Below are 22,293 nucleotides of genomic sequence, written 5' to 3'. Positions count from 1 at the left end.
AATTAGATCTGTTATTCACACAGGTAAGGAGCAGAAGTCCTACTGATTAATTAGGAATAATTAATTAATATTCATTAAAAACTCTAAGAAAATAGAAACATTTTTAATAAACCCTTTCTGAATTAACATATATTTGTTTGAAAAGAAAGTTTGAAAACAGCAGTCTGGGGAAGAGAACGGCAAAGCTTATTAATAAAGATTTTTTGTGTGTTTGCAAAACAAACAAAAAACCCAAATCAAACCCAAAGCATTTATTTAAAGACAGCATTAAAAAATAAGTTAATCGTTTTCTCAGAGAGATGACAGTTTATATAAGTTAATACATTTGAATGGAACAGCAAAATGGTTATCTTTTGCCGTCAGAAGAATGAGTCGAAAACATGCCTACAAGAGTTTGTTGACTTCTTTCCAGTTGGTTTAAAAGCATTTCAGTAAAACAGCATAGAACACAGAGGCAATTATAAAACAGCACTGTCCTTCAAGAAACCATGGCAAACTTGTTATAAAGGTCTGTAAGAATTGCACTGTTCACCTACTTATCTTCTTATATGGAGAAGAAATCTCAGCTCAGGGCAAGCAAAACATACGAACAACCAGGCCCAAAAAAATGCGTGGTACATGCAAAAATGCACCAAGGTAATTTAAGTACATGCACACAAAAATCCTTCTTTGTCTTGCAGTGTTTTTTCTAGTTAATTTCTTAGGTTACTGTACATGACTAATTACTTGCATTTGGTTTTTTTCTTTTACTAACTTAGTAAATGTGGTAACAATCTTAATGTTTTAAAATTAAAACTCAAGGAAGCAGAAATGACTGACGGTCATGTTTTATCTTACATTTTAAGAATTATTTTGCTCTGCTGCTTAACTCCACTTTGGCTGCGTTTTGGTTGAAATATTTTCCATGTGTGAAAATATCCACAGATACTCCAGTAAGATGCTGTTATTCTGAAGCTTGCAATGAGTTGGCATGTTATGGCTGAAATACAGACATTTGTCAACATTTACATTACCGTATATACTTGTGTACAAGCTATGGATAATCGACTGATGCTGTAAGGATGCTAGCCAGAAAATTGTGTCTCTGCTCTGTCATAAGCTCTCTGTGTGACCTTGGGCATGTCACTTATTCCAATTATGACATTATCTGTACAAAAGGGAGAACAGTACATGAAATGTTGAGAGGCTCAGACAGTATTGTAGTTAAAATACATTTAGCAACCTGTTCATCTTTGGAACAAGGTAAACAGTGACCCAAAGCAGAATCCTTCCAGTTCCACATCAGCATTCAGAATGGAGTTGTTCTTACTTCTCTTGCTTTCATACAGTAACCCAATTTTATACTACATTAGAAATGTTGCCATGCTTTTCTTTTCTGTGTACAAGAACATGTGAAAAACAGAGGAATCGCAACAGAAGAGTGTGTTTCACTTTTATAAGGTAATTCCCTCAGTAGGTAATATCTGGGGTGTTCCTAGAAGCAGATTATACATACCCACAGTACAGTATGTTTACAATGTGGCTTGAAAGCACAGATTCACACCAGAAATGCAGAGCGGATTCTGTCTGGCTGTCATTGTAAAGACACAGCTGAAAGCTGCGGAGCCTGTACGACAGCCCCCAGGCTTGGAGAAAGAGGGCTCAGTCTGTCAGTCTGCAAGATTTTTATGCTGTTCGCTGCTTTGATGCAAAGATGCTTGTATGCCAGCAACTTCTGCAGTTGTAACACACAGATTAGAAAGGTGCCACTTCAAACCTGGCTACCGAGATATCACTTCTGTATTAAGGCATTTACATTTATATAAATCGAATTTCAGTTTCTGTTGACTTTGATGGGAGGTTATTTTTCCCCACAAACTCTGGAAGCCATTCCTGTTTCATTTAGGTTTCTGAATATGTAGACCAAAATCAAAATTTAGAGACCATATTTGAAAGCTTGGCCTTAGAAAAAGTCACTTTCCAATAAAAATAAAAGAATTCAGGGGAAAAACACAAACTATATTCAGATTTCCATGGATTGTAAAGCTCACGTACGTGGGTACTTGATGATGGTCAAATAGAACGTACTTCAAAAAACACGGTTTAAAGATTATACACAAGTACACATGGTATTTAGGATTATGTGAATGTATACACTAGCATTTTTTTGTTAATGAGGGAGAAGACTTGAAGTACATAATTTTAGAAGATCAGAGGAGTTGTAAGAATGCAAGAGCATTTCAAGTCTTCTAAATCTTAAAAGAGCTAGGTTTCTATGATATTAGATCAAACAAAAAAAATCTATGTTAAGAACATTTTTATGACAATGATTCACTTGAATAAACCTAAGATTTCTTTTACCAACCAATCTTTTTTCTAAAATAGTATTTAATATCTGAAGTTATAAAAAATATTTGTAGTCTTGAAAATTATTTTTATTGTCTATTTTATGTACTATACATGCCTCTTTCAGGAATTATTAAAGAAGCATGAGTCATACGGCACTCATTTACTCTTGGCTCATGGCCATCCTCAATATATATTTTGCTATTTTCAAACCATTTGCAGGTACATATGCATGAAAATATTGTTGTGTCAAGTCCCAAGATCACAGTTAGCACAGCATACATTGTTCATCTATATATTTACAAAGTTTTAAAGCACATAAAATTGTGCATTATTATGTACCCAAGTTTAAACTTTAACATACGCTTGGTTGCATATATAGCAACAAGTTACAATAAAAATCTGAACAAAGACAACCAATAAACAGCCAAATTGCTATGTACAAACAAGGCAGGAAGCAATTAAACACTGCTTGCACATTTCACTTAAATTACTTTTTCTCTGAGGGGAAAAAAACAAACAACCCCTCTTCCCCTCCCCCAGTAACCCTAACCGGTCTTCATTTTCATCAGCAAAATAACTGGAACTCCCATTGCATTCAGTAGGGGATTCATTTGCATAATATGGGAGAGAAATTTGGTCCCTATCATAAAAGGTAGCAATGTATTATGCGGTATGTATTTCCCCCCCAGTACAACTGGTAACACAGCAGCATGGTGGGCTTGCTCTCTGAGCCAGGCTCCAACAATGATCCCTGTGACCTCTAGGGGAATATTCCATGAGATAAAAACCCCTTTGTCTTCTTTACACGTATTATTTTTGACACCAGCATGAATGTGTTGTTTTCATGATGACTCCTCTGATCCAGATCCTCAGCTGGTAGCGAGCCAGCCTTGTGAGCGAGTGGAGGTATGCTGATTTATACAAGGCAATACCTGACTCAGCTTCAGGGGAACTACTCTTGATTTACACTGGTGCAAAAGAACCTGGAGTGAGGTCCATGGACAGCGGAATTGGGCCCAAACTGACCTTTATATAAAGTAAACCACAAAAAGTCTGTGCGTTTAGCTTAAAATCTGCTTAATAAATTACTACAGTTCACAGTAATAAGGTAGATTAGTGCTACGACAATCACTTTCTCTAATGTTAGATCAATTTCACATAGCTTTTCCAAGAAAGAAAATGAAAATGACAATAAACGTAAAAAATCTATTCTTATTATTTGACAAGCAAAATAGGAGGTTTTCTGTAGCCTAGTGACAGACAAGCTTAGTAACACATTACCCTGTTATAGGATGACTGGTTTAAAGGCTAAATCTTGCCCAAGATGCTGTGGTACGAAAAGGCTGAGGAAGGTATTCTAGCCTGGCTGTTACTTCACCCCAAAAGCCCAGTATGAGAAACAGCTAGCTGGGTAAGAGCTCATGAACATCAGCACCGAGGAGAGATGATCTCTGAGCTGGTAGGGCCTGTACAGCTTTCAGCAATATATGGGGCCTGCTCCAAAGCCCAGTCAAATCAACCAAATGACTCCTCATGACTTAGCAGAAGAGAGGGCTGTAGCTGGTGCCTGCACAAAAGAGGGGCGAACGACTGGCCAAAGCACGCTCAGCCCACCTTTGGGAACGTTGCCCTTGGTTTTTGCAAAGAATATACTGGGCCAACAGCTCTGCTTCTCACTTCTGGGCAGGATTTAGCCTTATGAATTCTACTTCACGGAATCAAAAGATAAATTATACTTACAAATAAAGTGTTCTAGCTATTTAATGTTTTTCTGTAGTGGAAAAATCAGAGACCCAACCTGATGAAATCTCCGTTGTCTGAAAATTCAAGGCCTCTTTACTAAAAATACTTCTTGCTGATGGCAAAGTTCAACACCTCAGAGAAATTCAGAGTAAGTTTCCAAGCTGTATACCATATTTTCAAATACACTATACCCTTTTTGTTTGTAAGGCTGTATTGAAGTTTTACATAACAGTCATGAGCCATGCATTTAAACACCTTAAAAGAGTTGACCAGCAACTTAATGCATTTCTTTATATCATAGAGAATTTAAAGATGCACCATCTCTTTCCAAAACACTCTAAACATAAATGTTCAGGATAAAATATTCCATCTTCCCCCTCCCCCTTTAATGTCTATGTTTTAAAATATTAATTATAGATTTCTCTGTGTGTGCTCTTACTGTAGAGAAAATCCAGTTGTTGATATCTAAAGGCAAAGAAAAAAAATAAATACAAGCACGGGAAATAAATGCTTGAGCCACAGGTTTCTTGAGGCAAACTGTCCATGGGCAGACTGCCTTCTTGCGGGTGCAAGGGATTTTGAGTGTAAACCTTGCACTTTACCTGTATCTCGCTTCCTACCAGCAGAAACAGGAAAGTTTTAGATCATAGGAGATGTGGTCCACAGGTTTTTCTTGGGTTTTTTGGGGGGTTTTTTTTTGTTTTTTTTTTTTTTTTTTTTTCTGTGGAATGGTAATATTAAAGCACTATATTCTTTTCTAGCTAGTCCAAGTCATGCCTAGAAATAGGAGGGACTGGGTTCAGCCCAGGTGAAAATATAGTCCCTGGAAAATGCAAGGACAAAGGTTCTGTGGCAAGATATATGAGTAAGAGAGATCTCCAGAAGTTTGCTAAGCCTAAGTACCCATTTTAGAGCAGCACTTCAGCTGATATAAAGTGGGTACAGACTCATTTGAATGAGCTGTCTGCTGGCTAATGAAATTCTAGTATGCTGTGGGCTCTGAGCCACAGCATTTCCCATTTCAGTGCAAGAATCCTTGGAGGGGCACTCTCGCTCAACCTGGAGAAAGGGTTCCTGATAATTAAAGCAAAGGTCTGAGTTCCTAATTTTAATTTGATTCCTGACTGTGAGCCTTTAAGTTCTACTCAGAAGAGTCACTCTTGCCTTTAGGGAGTGGGGATAACAGTTCTGTATTTTGCAGGATTCTTCTGAACTGCTATAGTTCCTTGTGAAATGTCTGAGTGATCTTCCTAAGAGAATTGCAGAAGTATTATGATTAGTATTATGACAGTACTTGAAAGGCACTGTTTTCCACTGTTTATTTGTCTCTGGGTGTTCATTACTATTCTTTTAAGGAGCTGCTTTACTCAGTCACCCACTGAATGGGTAGGGATAGCAATTTTGAACAAAGAACACATACTTGTACCAAAAGATAATTCCAGTGCTTTATAACCAGAAGTATTTAAAGTCAGAACTATCAATTACTACTTTGACTATGTGGAAAAAAACTCAATCTAGAGGTAATAGGATCAAGGAAGCATGCCCCATTGGCCATCATGTAAACTCTACTTCTATATAACAAGGTTAAAATCAAGATGGGGTACACGGTGGCTGGCATTTGCATTCCCAGAGTCAAATTCCATCTTAGCACAGAAGATTATGATGAAGTCAAGCCCTTTCTACCAGTAAAGAATCCAGCTCTTTGTTAGATACATGACTACTTCTGGAAAAGTTCAGCAGCAGGAGTAGGTAACAGAGATTTTTACATCCTTATCTAACCAGCAGTGGGTACCTGTTCTGCTGCAGATTTTGCTGCTTCTTGCCCTCACTGTTCCTGAAGAGCCAAAGCAAAGCAAGGTGGGTTTCATTTAGGAACATCTTGTTTTATCTCGTCACTTCCTGCAAAAACATATGGTCTCAGCATAATGTTATTTTTATTCTTTAATAGACAGTTTTATGGCAGTTTTACTTAGAGGCTAAACAGATTAGGGAAGCCTGGGCTAGGTGGTGTATAGTAGAAAACAATGTAAATTATTTTGACTTCGGAATATGAGCATTACATTGTTCTGGCTCTCCCTGGTGAAAAGCCTTCTGCTAATGAACATAATCTAATGTAATAAGCTCTTACTGCCCTCAGTGACAGTAAACCGTCACTATTTAGTTCTATGGCGTGTGAGTCAGGTTTTCCCCGTGCAGGTCCATGTGGCATAAAACGTACAATGTATGTCCTTCTAGCTGCAAATTGGCACTGACACTTCTGCTCCCCCCCTGCATCTTCTCACCCACAGGAATTTTCAGATGGGTCTCATTCAAAGCCTGTGGAAGTGAATTGAAGTCTTTCCATCCTCACTGAGCTTTGGATCAGGTAATGAATGAATATTTTTGGTGCAAAAAGTTAACTTCCCTCTCCCAAAAAGAGACGTTACGAATGTAAATCCCTTATAGAGAGTTTTTACCCTTATATCACTGCAAAGACTCTCCTTGGCTTCCACATACTGACCAAGCATAAAATAGTGAATAACATTTATTTTTGAATTTATGGATTGAGTTCACAGGGATTTTAATAGCACTGGGGTTATGGAAGTGCTATTTTAATAAGGACCACAGATCATGGGCCCAAATCCTTACCTTTACCTCAAGGACTTGTAAACTCAACTATTTAACTCAAATCTCTTTATTGGAGGCCTTAGAATGTATCCACCTGGAGGCTGAAAAATTGAAAGGTAGAAGGCTGCGCAAACATGGAGTGAGGGAATTTAACCAGCAGGAATGTGGCCCATAAAATTAAACTTCAAGAACTGTTTAAGAAAAATTAAAGCTTGTGCAACAGCTGGGGTTTCTCTCCACATTAGTTCATTTCTTAGTGACTCAAATGTTATGGTTCTCATTAATATAGATTTCATTTTTGAGATCATCTTCTGTAGTGCTGTAAGTCCTATTCTGGTTGCAAAGGACAAAATCATGACTCACTGTGATCTGCTGTTGACAAATATGGCATGCTAAAACACCACCTCCCACCCTCTTTATGATATTAATATTTATTGGTGGCCCAAATAAAAAAATCTCAGATTCAAACTGCACCCCAAATTTCCCTAATCTGAATTGCCAGAATATCCAAATTTCAGACACAGTGATCCAATACCCCTGAAGTTTACAGTGACTATTCAGGGACAAAAGTAGGGGCATTTCTTTCTAAGGGGTGTATGAGAACGCCGCCAACATAAAGAAATGCACTCATGTGGTGGGCAGAAGAAAAGACCAAGCTTCGCTTCAATTCCACTTAGACCCTGCATATTATTCCTCCAGAACTTGGCCTCATTCTGCCTGCTCTTGACCTCAAAGGTTCACCTCCTAAGCTTTTAAAATAACTTGGTGCTTATATAATTTGAAATCTAAGCTCCTGAAAAAAACCCATTGTGATAATTATGTCAGGCTCTGACAGCATTCAGAGATGGTGTTGACTGCATTTTCTAGATATAGAAAGAATTTTCATTTCTCTGTAAGTGGCTAGAAACTCTGGGTTAACTGTGTTACTAGACCAGTTAGCACTTTAGTTATATGCAACCTAAATCCATTCAAGAAGGCTAAGAAGTAGAAAAATTTATAGGAAATGGTGGAAAACAGGTTAATAGAAGTTTAGGACACAGTCCTAACATGACGACACCAAGGATGTTACGGTTTCTGCTAACTTGCAGGCAGAACCACTCATGCTTAAAATTTTGCATGCTCAGAGATACATAGAAATCAAGAAAACTGCAAAACCTTATTACTAGATTTGCAGCCACGGATTGTTCTGTTATGTGGTGACTGTTACAAGACTACCTGCAAAACTGCAGATGCCAATAATAATGCTTGCATCATGACAGATACCCCTGTAAGACCAGAGATCTGGTGATGAAGTCAAAAGATTAGGATTCATGTGAGTGGCATGAGTTGCCATTTCAGGAGCTGGATTTTTACAAGTGGTTTTGCAAGTATGGCCCTACATGCATAATGCTCACTATCTCATTGTGGAGCAATGGGAAACAGTGCAGAAGTCTGGGGTTAAAGTGTGCTGCTGAAGACTTCCGAGACAGCAGAACCCGACTGGTCATCTGGACCCATTATCTGTTGCATAGCATTGTGCACATCCCTATGTTCGACAGACTGTGTGCTCATTGCCCAGGACTTGCCCTCTTCATCCAGAAATGTTGTTTTATAAGGCTCCACATGTATCCTATGGACATTCTGTCTTGATTCCTCATACTTGCCTTTCCCGTCTTCTGGAAGGCTGGATGCATGAGGTAAGAAAGTGCTCCGAGACCCATCGATGGGAATTTTTAACTGCTCACTGGAGGTAGGTTCTTGAGACAGATCTGAAGATCGCATGAGATGCTGAGTATACACGCCTTCAGACAGAGAGCCGGACTGTGTCTCGCTGTGCACACGCAGCCAACGATGATGCCGGCTGAAGTAGTTGTAATGTTGATGTTTCCCTAGCTTTTTTTTCCCTAAAAAGCTCAATGGCTGCTTGGAGCTAGAGGACTTGTCTATGCTTTTCGATGTAAGCCCTGACATTGTTAGATTGCTCATATAATCTGTGCAACATTCAGCATCAGTATCAAAGGCACTACACTCTGTCAGGCCTTCTTTCAATGTTAGGCAAGGCTTCATGTCGTGGACTTGGAGAACATCAGGTGCACTGCCACCCAGGCCACTGCCCGCCTGCTGGGATATGTCATGTGAGGAGGAGTAAATCAGGTCTAATTCTCTGGGGCTTAATGCATCGCTAGAGTCATAGTCACTGTCAGTTGGAAGGAATACTTCAGAGCAGCCTTCTTCATCTGAGCAGGGCTGGGAATCTGCAAAGAGAACTGATTAACACTAATACAAGCACAGAAAAGAAATTGCTTAACTGTCATTTATGTATTTTTTTTCTTAATTTAGGTGACAGCAAAGACAGTAGTCAGGGAGGATTTACGGATGTGTTAGAGAGGTGGTGGTAGAATTAGGAAAACCCAGAAGGATTCATTTATTATATTAAGTACAGGGAAGAACTTGAATTTGAATTGGGACTAAGTTCTGAAAGGATCTGTTTTCTTTTATCTTGTTTTCACCAGATTTCATAGAGATGGAGATTTGGGAGAGAGAAAAACTCTAATCCAGGTTCTGTTTTTATTGAAGATGTCAGTTGAGTTAGTCCAGGTTTATACCTCTGTAACTATGAGTAGGGTGCAACTGTACATGTGTGTAAGAGGCTTGAGGCAAGACAGGGAGGTAGATGAACAAAAACTACCCTTTTGCCCATCAGGTGCATTATGTATCTTCAAATCCAAAGCAGGCGCACTTAATTCAAATGTGAATTTGTTGACCAAAATGCACACTGGCACTGAAATCACTGCTGTCTTTTGGCTACAGAAGGATCAATGACATAATAAATAGTGGCATATGTGATAGAATGGATTGATGCTCCACTGCCCTGGATAGTTTATATTAGATCCAAGGAAAAAACATAGATTTTATACAGTGCTGACTATTCACTCTTGTTCTAGTGTAAATTACCATATAGCACAGCAATAATGAATCAAGCCCATGCAGGACAAGATAATTCTAGGTTACATGGTGCCAGCGCTGAGGATTATTCTGCATTCATGGTCTGTAATACAGGGAAAAAATTAGCTCAGGGAGAGATGCTGAGAAAGAACACCACTGTGTAATGGAGCGAATCAAAGCACCATCGTCTTTGGGTTTCTTTTCTTTTAACCTAATCTAATCAGAGTGGATTTATTCATTTTTCTTAACTGTATAAAACTGCCAATTTGAAAAAACAAATTATTATTACCAAAATGGTATGGCAGTTGCTTTTGTTTCTACTGTTTCATTTACTTGTTGCTTAAAGACAGCTCAGCAGAACGGTGGTTTACGTTTTTCTCCAAAGTCCTTATTCTGTTAGCAAATGAGGTGTTACTGTTTAATTTGCTTCATCTTTATTTGCTGTGATCCATTTCTTTCATCAGTTTAATTTTCCAGCTGTTCAGAGAAGCAGTAATGGTCAATGAGGTGGGTACTTATTTGTGTAATTCTGTGTTTTAAAGTGCTTGTCTAAAACACTGAGAACAGTGAGGTATGTGAAAATCACTGTTAAATCAAACTGGACTGTTGGCACTAAAATTTGCTCTATCAAAACAAAGCAAGAGGAGCATAAGAAAGAATTGCTCCAAAGCAGAGGAGCAGTCAAAGCATGGAAAGAAAATGGCTGTAATATCAGAGAAACAGAAGGTGACAAATGGAGACCATGAAAAAGTCTGACTTAGATTCCGGACAAATTATTAGAAACTATGGTGAAGAATAGATAGATATATGAGTGATGAGAAAGGGTCAATAGCTTTTGCTTAGTAACTCATTTCTCACCAGTCTAATAAAACTCTGAACACGTGCACAATTAATACACAGGCATCCTTAGATTTCTGAAGAGCTTTTGACAAGGTTCTTTACCACAGGTTCTGAAGCAAGGAAGCTGTAATTGAGATAAAGAGAAAGCTCCCTCCATATATTGTTGGTGTAGACAACAAATGAAGTAGTCAGCTTTCACTATGGAAGGATTTTACTAATTCTGAACATCATGGAGAAGTCAGTGATAACACTTGTCCCTTCCAACCTGTTCATTAAATGATCTGCAACAGTGACGTGACAAAGTTGGCTGATGATAAGTGATGATTCTGAGTAGTTGAAAACAAAAAATGATTGTAAAGACTGTAGAAGGATCTCAGGATATTGAGTGGTGAATGATTGGTAAAATGATTGTTAAAATACCTTGGCAGGTATGGGAAAAAATTTACTCCTTTTATAAAAACACATACAAGAACCGTTATAATTAAAAGTGAGTTCAAAGATTTTGCTTGAGGAACAAAGAAAAATTCTCTTACCACTCACAGCTTTTCTCCTCTGCATTCTAGCCTCAGGTGAAGGGGGAGGTGAAGGAAGACAATCTAGATGTGAAGAGGTTGAACTGATTTTCTTTTGAGAGTGTTCTTCTGAAAGATCCACTAGCTTCTTTATGGGTAGGCCAGCTGCTGGCTGCTTGTATCTTGCATACTGCAGTGCTTCTGTGATCCATCTCATTTCCCTCCAGATCTCATCAATTTGCTGTAGAGAAAAAAAAGGTGAAAAAGTACAATTAAGTCTGTGTATTAATTTTACCTAAGTGTGTACTTTCTTCAAGTGCCCAAGTAGGTGTGTAGTCACTGCCAACAGAGAGAAGCAGGATTCCCTGACAGGACACTTCAGATTTAGGTGGTCTGAACTGCCTTTGGTTAGGTGCTTGTTCTCCTCCACCACTGCAGAGGGTGCTTGGGACCACCAGACTCTCAAATTAGGTACCTCAATTAAGAATCTGTAGTTAGGAGGGGTGAATCCAGGCCTAAACTCTGACATGGAAAGAAAATAAAAATTGTCTTTTGATGGAGTAAAAAAATTTGATCAATTTTGTAGCACACTTGAAAGTTGGCTTCATTCTGTACTGGAATGAAAGCAAGGCTTCTTGCGCATCCTTGCAAACCCGGGATTATGTTCAACAGCAGAGTGCTCGGATCAAACCTAGTTTTTAACTAGAAGAATATACATACATGGAGGGTTGAAGCACAGCTATGAGCCAAACTGCAGGTTTCTCCCTTATCATCACGTTGGTCTGCATACATTTTAAGAGTATAAATCTACACTAAGACAGTTCTAACACATGCCTGTTGATGGCAATAAGAGACAAGTGGTAAATCAATAGCAGGATATAGCTTTAAGTATCTATGCAGAGAGGAAAGATACTGTTTAAAGTGGGTCTTGAGAGTCTTTTGATAACGGAACACTTTTAACATCTTCAGGCAATTCAAGATCTTTGATGACTGAGCAAATGTTGCTGCAACCAGCAAATGATAGTAGCTATAATATCCTTCTGCTGCAGTATCCTTTCGAAAACTTCCCTTGTATTTCTCTTCCTACAGAAGATTCTGCATTTGAAGAAGTGAGCCTTCACATTAATATTGCAGTCGTTAAGGGAAACTGCTTTGCAGTTACACAAGCTACATTCTGCAAGAACGCAGAATGAAAGACCTGGGTCAGTAAATGGATAGGCAAAAGTGGGTCGTACTTTGTGCAGTGAGTATTATCAAATAGGGAAGTAACAGAGGGATCAGTGAAAAGAGGACTGCAGACTGATATATTCTAAGATGAGTTCTCCAGCACATACTCAGCTGGAGATACTTCACAAAACGCACATCCAAAGTGTGAAATTTATTGCCAAAGGATACTGTAGATGCCAGATTAGCTAGGGTAGTTCTCGATGAGCTGTGTTGGAGACAGGATAGCTGGATAGATGGATCTTTGTTTTGACCTAGTATTGCCATTTTTATGTAAAGGTGAAATCCCAACTCCAATGATGTCAGTGCAAACCTTGCCACTGAGTTAATCTGAGCTAAGAATATACACTGATAAGAATAGCAAATGATTCAGAGATTAATTTGTAAACCTACATCATTTCAAGACTTCAGTGTAGCTCCATGAAGAGAATGCCAGTTAGCAAACATCTCACCTATTTGATTTTGGAGATTTTATATTTCCTTTCTGTGATTCTTCCTCAACCCCAAACAAAAGTCATATTGCATGCAGTTTAATAAAATGCAAATCCTGTTGGTTTTCTCCCTGATGCCATTCTGCAGTGTCTCCTGGGATAATGGATCAGGCATTTTAATGAACTGTGGTTCTTTTACAATTTAGGAACATTTGAAGCATTACGCTATATAAATTACAGCTTAACTTCAGTTTTAGTTTCAGTGTCTGTAGATTTCTTCTCTTGCTGTGTAACATTCTAGTAAAGACTCCAAGTACCTTATCTGCTGGTTGTTGTTTTTTTTTTTTTAATTTTTACTTTTCAGTTGCCCTCTGACTCCTTTTCAGAACTGCATTTATATAGACTCCCTTGCTCTTTACAATGTTTGGTTTGTGTAGTGACTTCAACACTGTCTTAGATCTAGGATCACACAAATGCTCTTGCGGTTTTGTGGTCACCACTGAAGATTGCGGTATGTGGTGGGCTGAGATATTTTTGCCAATAGGTGGAATACAGCTGGTTTTCATTTGAGAGGAAACCTGACAAGGCTAATACACTGTCACAATAATTCAGCACAAAACACTGAAGTTTAAAATGTTCTCCCATATTTTCCCAGCATATATATGTGACTCAAACACTTTGGAGAAGAGGAACACAGAACTGTCTATACAGTGCATGCATATTAATATACATATACTTATTTTTGATGTGAAGGATAAAATTTTTCCAAATTCTCCTGCACACTGAGAAAAAGCTAGATTTTCTGAGTGTGAGAATGAGAAGATGAGAAGGAATGAGATGATTGAGCAGTGAAAGTGTAATGGAACATTCCTCTCTGCCCTGCTGCAGGTTGCCAAAAGCTCTAAAGTGGACAAGGCCAAGGGGATCTGAATTCAGAGCAAAGAGGAACAGAAATACTATCATCTTGTCCATAATTATGGAGGGCCAAACGTATTATCAATGGAATAAATGGTTGTCTTGGCCCCTATTCCAACAGAAGGTTGCTTGAATATTAAGAATACAGAGCTGTAAACTTATCTGCACCTCACTTGTAGAAAGACAGATCAACCATGTCCATAGATGCACTCTGTAAAGGGCATGAGTTTTACCTATAAATAACCAGTTGCCAAAATGGTTTGCAAAAGGACAGGCCTTGCTATGCTGCACAATGGGGTGTAGTTCGAAGATCCCCGAGTTGAGTAGGTAAAGTCCTGATCTGGGAATGGTACAGGAAAATTAGTGTGAGAGACAGAGAATAAGCAAATTAGACAAGTATGATAACATTTGTGATCCTTCTGCATTCGGGGACTGAAGCAGTATCACTGCATGGTGCTGGACAGACTTACAGATGCTTTTGGGGCTAGGTTTCCATCTTAAATGCAGAGCTGCTTTCTTCACTGTGATATTGTTGATGAAGATTGCCTCCACAACCTAGTTTGAATTTTCATTTAAATTTTTTTAATTGGCAACTTATCATGGTGAAAAATGTCCTCAATTCACAAAGACAGAGAAAAACTATTACACAAATGAATGCCCAAGCATGGTACTAGCTTACCTTACATTAGAGGGGAGTGAGTTTTACAAGCAGACTGACACATTTCTTTATAACAGTCTAGTATAACTGTCATTTGATTTTACCCATAAAAATCCTTGTATAAAAGCAACAACTAAGGAAATCATGTTCTGGGTTTGAATTTCATAAAAACAGAATTGCACTTTTGATACAACTGCTCTTTTTATGATGTCTGTGAATAATTCTCCATTTAGATTTCAAATTACAGCCCTATGCAATTTTTAAGAAAGCCACCTTAAAATCTCCTTGGAATAGTCAAAAACAGACTATTACCTGTATGTAGTCTATAACTTGCTGGTGTCTTTGTTTGGCTGCAGCGACTTCACTGTCTGAAATTGCTTCCCTTAGGGATTGCTGGGTTTTCAGAGAGTCCAGCTCTATGACAGCAGAAAGGCGGCAATACAGGCTTATAAATTTTTCCTTGTAACAGCAAAAATGAACTGTGAAAAGACCAAGTGCAAAGGAAACATTGTTATATTCTGGTTATGAAATATGAAATCCTTAGCTTTCAGAACACAAATTTTATTAAATGTAATTACTAACCCTGGATGGGTTACTTTAAGCTAGAAATAAATAATACAGGCTCTAATTCTCCTCTCATTTGCACTGGATTTACTCTGTAACTTCAATGATTTCAAAAGAGTCATTTCTAATTTATATCTAAGTGAAGGGATAATCAGGTCCTTAGTATGCAACTCCAGAGGCTATCTTGCCCTTGATAGCTTTAATCAGAAAGGCTGTTTCTGAGGCTTTTATAGCTCATCATTTCTTTTATCAAGAAAGTACTGACATGACTGGAAAATGGAACTCATCTTTTATTTTTTCTAATAGAGTGTTTCAGAAAGAAAGTATCATTTTGAAGGATGATAACTTCCTCTTGGGCTAGGCTAGCTTAAATCAGTAACTTAAATGTAAATGACTCAGCAGTAAAAGCATTTCAGTGATATCACAGTTTGGGAGAAACAATTCAAACTCTTTTAGGTGTTATCACACATCATCCTCTGAACTCTCATGCAGGAGGGTAACACAGAAAGTTCAGACATGACCTGTTGCTTTGTGTAATTTGACTTTGGAATAGCACAGAGGTACCCAAGCTACCTCTAAAAGAGGTAACTAGATAACAGAGACAGAACAGCTACAGTGCCATGGAGCTTCACAAATGTTAATTTACCTGGCCTCTTAAAGCTCCATTATTCTAGAACCCGCAATTGCTCAGGCAAAACTTACCAGTTCCCTCTACAAACTGCAGTACAGACATACCAAAACTTGCTGAGGGAGAACAAATTTTCAGAAATACTTCCCCATTCATTGGTGCTTCAATAAATGCAAGCATACAGCGTGATCTTGTTATAGCAGCGAATGCCAGTTGGCTTACTACTGCTACTTTTCTGGATTGTGGCATGATATTTTTCAGGGTGTTTCAAGAGTAAATTGCATATATTCTTCTTGTCATAAATATTAAAAAAAGAAAAACAGTGTCACATGTCTACTTATCCCTTGCAAACAACATGATAAGAATAATTGAGAAGAATTTCTCAAACTAAGAAATCCAATCACAGAAACATCAGCAGCATAACAATAAAGGCCTAATCTGAACATAGAAATCCCACAAAAAAAGAGTGAAAGAAAGAATTCTACCTTCTGGTTTCTCAATGATTCCTAGATATTGCAGGGATCTAGTCTGAATAGTGTGTGGTCTTACAGTATATATGCCATATGTGGTGGACTCTTGAGTGAATTACAGCCGCGGTTTCAGCTTCAGTGCTGAAGTTTCTAGCCTTTGTGGTTTTAAGTCAGACCCTTTAATGTTACTTTAACAAATGTTACTTCAACATAGTCTTTTGTGGTTATGCAATTATATAGTTGGTAGCCACCAGCTAATGGGGAATGGAAGCTTCTAATATTTGAGATGTGAATCACAGTCACTTTATAGAACATCAGGGATACATATATAATAAGTCATATAGAAATGTCATCTGCCTTTGGCCAGATGATTGCTTACTTAAAAAAAATACTCAAAAGTAAAACTCAGCTTTCCATACTATTTTCTCCACCATGAACTGCTTTCCCACTGCAGCAACATTGCTAAACAGAGAGGTCTGCATCCAGAATGCCTTTTGAGAGATGACTTTGTTGCGTGTTTATCTGCACCACATCATCCTATTCAATGTCTATTGCTTTGTTGGCCTGATGCAAACTATGTCCCAGAAGTGAGAATGACTCCTGCCCCCAGCCTGTGTACCACATAATGAGAGTTAAATAGTCTGCAAAACCTCTAGTGCGGAGATTAATTTCACCAGAGATGAATATGCTTCATGCATTAATTTGCACAGTGAATGCAGCAGTCACCTCTCATAGCGAGAAATTATATGCTCAATACACAGAGTCTAACTGTAGACTTCAGGGTTGTGTGTCAAGAAGATCTGTCTTTAGGGCACGAGAGCCATGGCCATATGGCCCAAAGCACTGAACTAACTCTTCTAGTTCAATTATGTTAGTCTTCTTTTGAAGGGGTAACTTTTCCTTGGCAGACTACACCAGCTCATGTATTGTCTGTCTGTACCACTCATAATTTTATGGCAGCTCAGCTGTCATCTGTCCTCCCACAACCAGCATAAAAACCCAAAGTTGTCACAGGCACCACTTTGTGTGCTCTGGCTGATGTGGCATAAACACAATCGTATATTCCTGCCTGATCCAAATGAAATTTGTGTTGCTGGATGATGGTAGGTCGCAGATCTATTGTGACTGCAGAAATGTAGTCTTGGTAAGACCCTCCATTAACATCTAATCATCGTTCTCCTACATTAGTGACTCTAATAGCACTTAGCAATGACATATGGGAAATAGGATGGTGCTGGTAACGGTGTCACATAAACACCTGAGAGAACTATCACTGAGGACACAGTTGCCACTAGAGACCTATTCTGTAGTGGCTCCTTGTGTACTGACACCCATCAGTTTTGGCTTGTATCTTTTTCTCCTCTCCAAGGCAGAGGAAAGAAAGATATCCAGTTTTACAAGCCAGAAGGAAACAGAGGAGACTAATGTGTAAGGCTCAGCAGTCCCCATACTTACAATATTCTTTCTAAAAAGAACTATTAAGTCTTTATGAGCTGCTTTTATGTGGAACCTTTCTTTTCTCTGTGGACCAAAGAAGAAGAAATGAGAAATAGAGGACCTTGAAGCTAAAGCATCTTATGCCTTTTGTGAGACCGCTGGAAAACTCTGGTTTGGGGAATTCTTACCTGGTCAGCAATGCCATGGAACAAGAGGGCTCAATCTGCCACAGCACAGGATGTGCTCCCTAAAGAAATAGATTCAAGTCCAGTGCTTTGGCATTTTTCACAACAGGCTTTTTCTGCACCACAGCAATAGGACTGTCTCCTGCATTTTTTTAGGAATCAGAAGGAAAAAGATGACCCTTACGTGGGAAACTCTAGTCAGACCTTTCACAAAGCTGTGAGGGAGTCAGCCCTTGAGTAGGACTATCTGCAGTCAGGAACTGCAAAAATTCTCCTCTACAAAACTGATGATTATTCTTGTGACAATTTAGAGGGACGTATTTTTTCATCTCCTTTCACACTCCAACCTTGCTATGTCGTGTGTGATTTTTTGGTTCTGTTTTTTAGAGAACATCATCTTCCAAATAAGCTTAAAGACACATACTGGATAACTGTGGGCTTTGCTCTATGCTTTGCATTTCAATAACGATTGCTACAGTATATGCTTTAACTGCTCTGCTCTCTCTGTAACTTGTACACAGTTATAGGTAGTGTTGTTGCCAAAGCCATCATGTGATTTATTGACTCTCCACTGGGACAAGGGGGAAAACAGATACAACTTTGTGATTTTATTATAAGGAGACTGGGTTAATATTTCTAGGTGAAGCAAGCTACTATACCGAGTTCAAACATCTGAAGAGGGAGGTTAAGAAATCCTGAGTGTGGGGTGTAAGGATTATTCTGTCCTGGGGCAGTGCAGACGTCGTCTGAGGCGGGGAGCAGGAGAAGAAAGGAGACATTGTGACCCAGTTCCAACACCTCCTGTGTATACAGACGGAAGTGCTTAGCCTGTAGAGGGACACGCGCAGGGGAAGAAATAGGAGAGAATTACAACATGGCACTTATATAAACAACACCCCAAATGATATAAAACATTAAAGAAAATTTGCACAACATCAAGCTCGGAATTTTTATAAAACATAAATATTTGGGGGGGGGGCCTAAATGTGGGTTCATGTCACTACATAAAATAAAGATTTAAAGCTGCAATGTTCCACATTAAAACAACACACACAGGCACAACCCCCCTGAAAACAACATTTATGTTTCTTATTAGGCAGAAAATGATCACATGCCATGTGCTTTTCAAGATTATGATTGCATAATTATGTGAAAACATGAAAATGGATTCAATTAAAAACCTTTAAGATTCAATTTAGGGTTGGTTAAGAGAAATATGCAGCTTTCCCTCAACACAGCACTGAAAAGGTTTAACAAGTGCTGCAGCAAGAGAAAATGGCACACACAGGAGTTGGCCTGAGGCTGCTGTAGAGCTGCTGTGTGCAGCACTGCATTTTACCCTGGGTATGTACCAGTGTCACTGTCCATGATTCTGTTTACCACAAAAATAATAAAAATACATAAATAAATCTGTTGAATTAAAAATTCAATTCATTAACACAGAATTTTGGTCCTGCGTCATCGGAACATTTACAACTGTTTAACTGCAAGGTCATGTTTATGTCTATCTCTCATGCACAATAGATGAGCTTAAACGCTTGGCTGAACGGCAGCCTAAGGAACATATTGCACATTGATTTAAATATTTTAGTCCCTAGCTCAAAAAAAAAAAAAAAAAAAAAAAAGGCACAAAAGCTATAACCTCCAAGAAAATACACTAGCATAGAGACCTGCACAGAGCCCTAGTGAATTAGAGTGACAGACCACAAGGCAGCACACCATCTGTCTTAATTTTAGATTTACTTGAGTCTTACTTGGCTCTTCCCAGGCTAGAAGGTGCAGCACTGATGGATTCCTTTTTAAAAGCAAAGCCTAAACTTTTCAAAATCAAGAAATGTAGAACCAGATAAATTTATTTTAAGGCCGTTTCTTTCTAGCTGCACAAACAGACCTTGAAGTGAATATAAAGATGATTTACTTCTACTTTAAGCCCTCTTTACCCTTGTAGACCAAAATAAAATGGAATTCATGTAAACAAGAAACAAACTCCTTAGCTTATTTTTTCATGGATCTTTCACATCATAGATTATCCTCCCTGACTTTATTTATTCACATATGCATTTCTTGTACCTAAATGTAAAGCCAGAAGCCAGATACCTCTCCTCACCGACAGCAATCTGGAGGTCTGGAACTATGTGTTTTAGAAGTGCTACGTTTATCTGTGTGTAAAAGAATAGCAAAACGCTGTGTCTTCAGCAGGCCTTTCATACACTCTCACTATTACCTCTAAAAGAACAGTCAATTGCCTGGCTTGCCTGCCCGTTTTTCTTTGCCAGCTGGGTAAAGGTGCTTGCAACTACTTTTTTCAGGCAAAAGTGCTTATTTGCACCTGCCTGAAGTTGCACAGATATGCTAACAGATGCAAAAATAGGAACTAATTGAAAATGTGTCTCTTAATCCTTGTATGTTCAAATATCCAGGAAAATATCTGTTTTATTGAAGATGTTCCACACACACATACTTAGAATAACGGAATACAAAACTTCTCTGCTTTTCTTTTCTTGCAACCTTAACGTTTAATCCCTACTTGCAAGTTACACAGTTTGTAGCTTTTAGTTGTGTTCTTAAGAATCAGTTTTTAAAAAGGTGATAAATACCACAAAGGAAAATACCTGATGCAGAGGTAGATTGATCTGTTTAAGGAGAGCTTTCACTGCCATCTGGAGCTCATACAAGAACAATTGAGTAGGGCAGTCTGAAGTATGATCCATACTTTCCACAGATTCTGAGCCAGAAAGTGTTTGGATCCATTCCCACTCATCTCTGTATGTTGAGTCAAGTTAAAATTAGAAATATAACAAAAGTTCAGCGCACAAGCAGGAATTCAGTGTATGTGCATTTGGGATCTGTTGATAGTTTAATCTTTGTATAGCAAAACATTCTAAACTTGTGCAGTCTTGATTGTTTGTGGTTAAAAATCTAACTTTGAAAAGTTTAATTTTTCTAGCACATGTACATCAGGCTGAACATTCCTTGCAAACCTCTGAAAGTCCAACTGCCTTTGAAATATTTCACTAAGGCTTCCCACTCCAAGTTTTCTTTTTCACATACTTCATTCCCTATCTACCACAATATTTTAAAAAGCATGCATTGGAAATGACAACAGTGACAATTAGCAGGAAGTTTAATTTCTGTGGCAGACTCTCTTGTACTTACTGGAGCCAAAGAACTTCCTGGTTTGCTTGACATATATCCATTTTAGACCTGATAAATATGGGAATCATCTTTCTGGATGAAATCCTTAATTCACCCTGCCCAGTATTCAGTCTTGAAAAGCAGCCAGCACCAACCATTCAAGAAAAAAATGTACAGGAAACCCCACTACAAGATGAGTAATAGATGTGGTACAATTTGCTCCTAAATAAAGATCTGATCTTAAACTTCAAGAGTCAGAGATGGTTATAAACTTTGAAGCACTAGGCTTTATATTCCTTCCAAAATTTTTGTTAGTATTAACTACTACATTCTGGATATCCTTGTAATCCATATAGATATCCAGTTCCTTTTTCCTCATGCAAAATTATCAGTTGGTTGCTGAAATGATATGGGATTAAAAAGCTCCAGAAAAAAGCCAATAAAATGTGTTGGCCACTAGGCAAGGACTAAGCAGTACAAATAAGTGCACTTGCCCAATAGATAAGGGAACCAATGAACAAAGGGCAAAATGGCTTTCCCAGAGCACAGTAGTTCAATGACTGATAGCATTTGTCTGAATATGTGTTTTTAATTGCTGTATGTTTGCTGTGGATTAGAGTGAGAAACCAGGTACTACACAAGAGAATACACAGAAAAGTCACCAACACCCCCATGGTCAGTGCAAATCAATAGAAAGGCTGACACTGAATTCACTGGAGGCTGAATCAAGGCTGCAGGCTATGAGCTTCCTAACAGATATATGGAAGATCATTACCACTGTGCAGAATTTGAGCAACCACAGAATACTATCCTTAGAAACCAGTGGGCTCATATGTATGTGTTCTGGATAGGCCTTCAGATTGCTGGAAAGACCCAGGTGCACCTGTTTAGTTCAGTGCTGATCTCTGTGGTGGTACACACCTGAGCCAAACTTTGCTGGCACCTACAATTTTGCAATGGCAAAATTGCCTAGCATTTAAATTTGATCAGTTGTTTCCAAGTTAAAACAAATGTTCTCTCTTTACATATGTGTGTGTGAATATGTATATATTCACTTACTTGGAGACGTTGCTGTTGTCTCGGATTTTAACATGACACAGGACATTAGGCAACTTCTGCAGCACAAGCACTTTGATTTGATCCACAGAACTGCAGAGTTTAAGGTAACCCAGATACAAGCCGGGGGGGAGGCGTTGCTGACTTCTTTTGTGATAGGAAAGTATGTCCTGTTTCAAGAGAAACAGTCCTACATAAAAATCTCATTTTTTTTCCACATAAGCAGAAGAGTTTGAGATCAAAAAGCAACAAATGTTTTTACAGCCATCTTTTTGTTTCAACAGTGTTCCCAATTTGCAAAGCATTTAAGCACATGCTTAAGCATATAAATACTCTCTGGGAGTTTGGATGCACTTGGACAACTTTTAAAAGTCATACACAGGTCCTCTAAGCTCTCCACGTCATACAGGAATTGGCTTTAAAAACCTGAGGTTTCAATTTTCTACAACTGTAGTATTTAAACTAGCTTAAATAACACCCACCTCTGCACTCCTGTCTGATCATTTCAGCAGTGAGCTGGTTCAGGGAACTGATTCAGCTGAAAAACAACTCAGGGAAAGGAGCAGTCATTTTTCAGCCAGAATGGTTCCCTGGTTTGGTGCATAGCTACACAGATGGAGCAGAGCAGCATTGGG

General features: G+C 38.5%; 1 protein-coding gene across 1 annotated transcript in view; it reads right to left on the bottom strand.

Annotated features, from left to right (window-relative positions):
* Positions 1–236: 236 nt before the first annotated feature.
* ANKFN1 (ankyrin repeat and fibronectin type III domain containing 1) overlaps positions 237–22,293 on the bottom strand; it is a 70,939-nt gene continuing 48,882 nt past the window's right edge. Inside the window, exons 12-17 of the mRNA XM_030016252.1 lie at positions 21,662–21,828; positions 20,080–20,230; positions 18,127–18,295; positions 14,496–14,662; positions 10,977–11,196; positions 237–8,912 (exon numbers count right to left, since the gene is read on the bottom strand). Of these exons, the coding sequence (XP_029872112.1) occupies positions 8,116–8,912; positions 10,977–11,196; positions 14,496–14,662; positions 18,127–18,295; positions 20,080–20,230; positions 21,662–21,828 (1,671 nt within the window). The 3' untranslated portion in view covers positions 237–8,115. The remainder of the gene's footprint in view (positions 8,913–10,976; positions 11,197–14,495; positions 14,663–18,126; positions 18,296–20,079; positions 20,231–21,661; positions 21,829–22,293) is intronic.

Source organism: Aquila chrysaetos, chromosome 5 (assembly GCF_900496995.4).
Source record: "Aquila chrysaetos chrysaetos chromosome 5, bAquChr1.4, whole genome shotgun sequence".
NCBI lineage: Eukaryota > Metazoa > Chordata > Aves > Accipitriformes > Accipitridae > Aquila > Aquila chrysaetos.
Note: the sequence above shows the minus strand (reverse complement) of the source record. Positions and strands in the feature narration are given on the sequence as shown.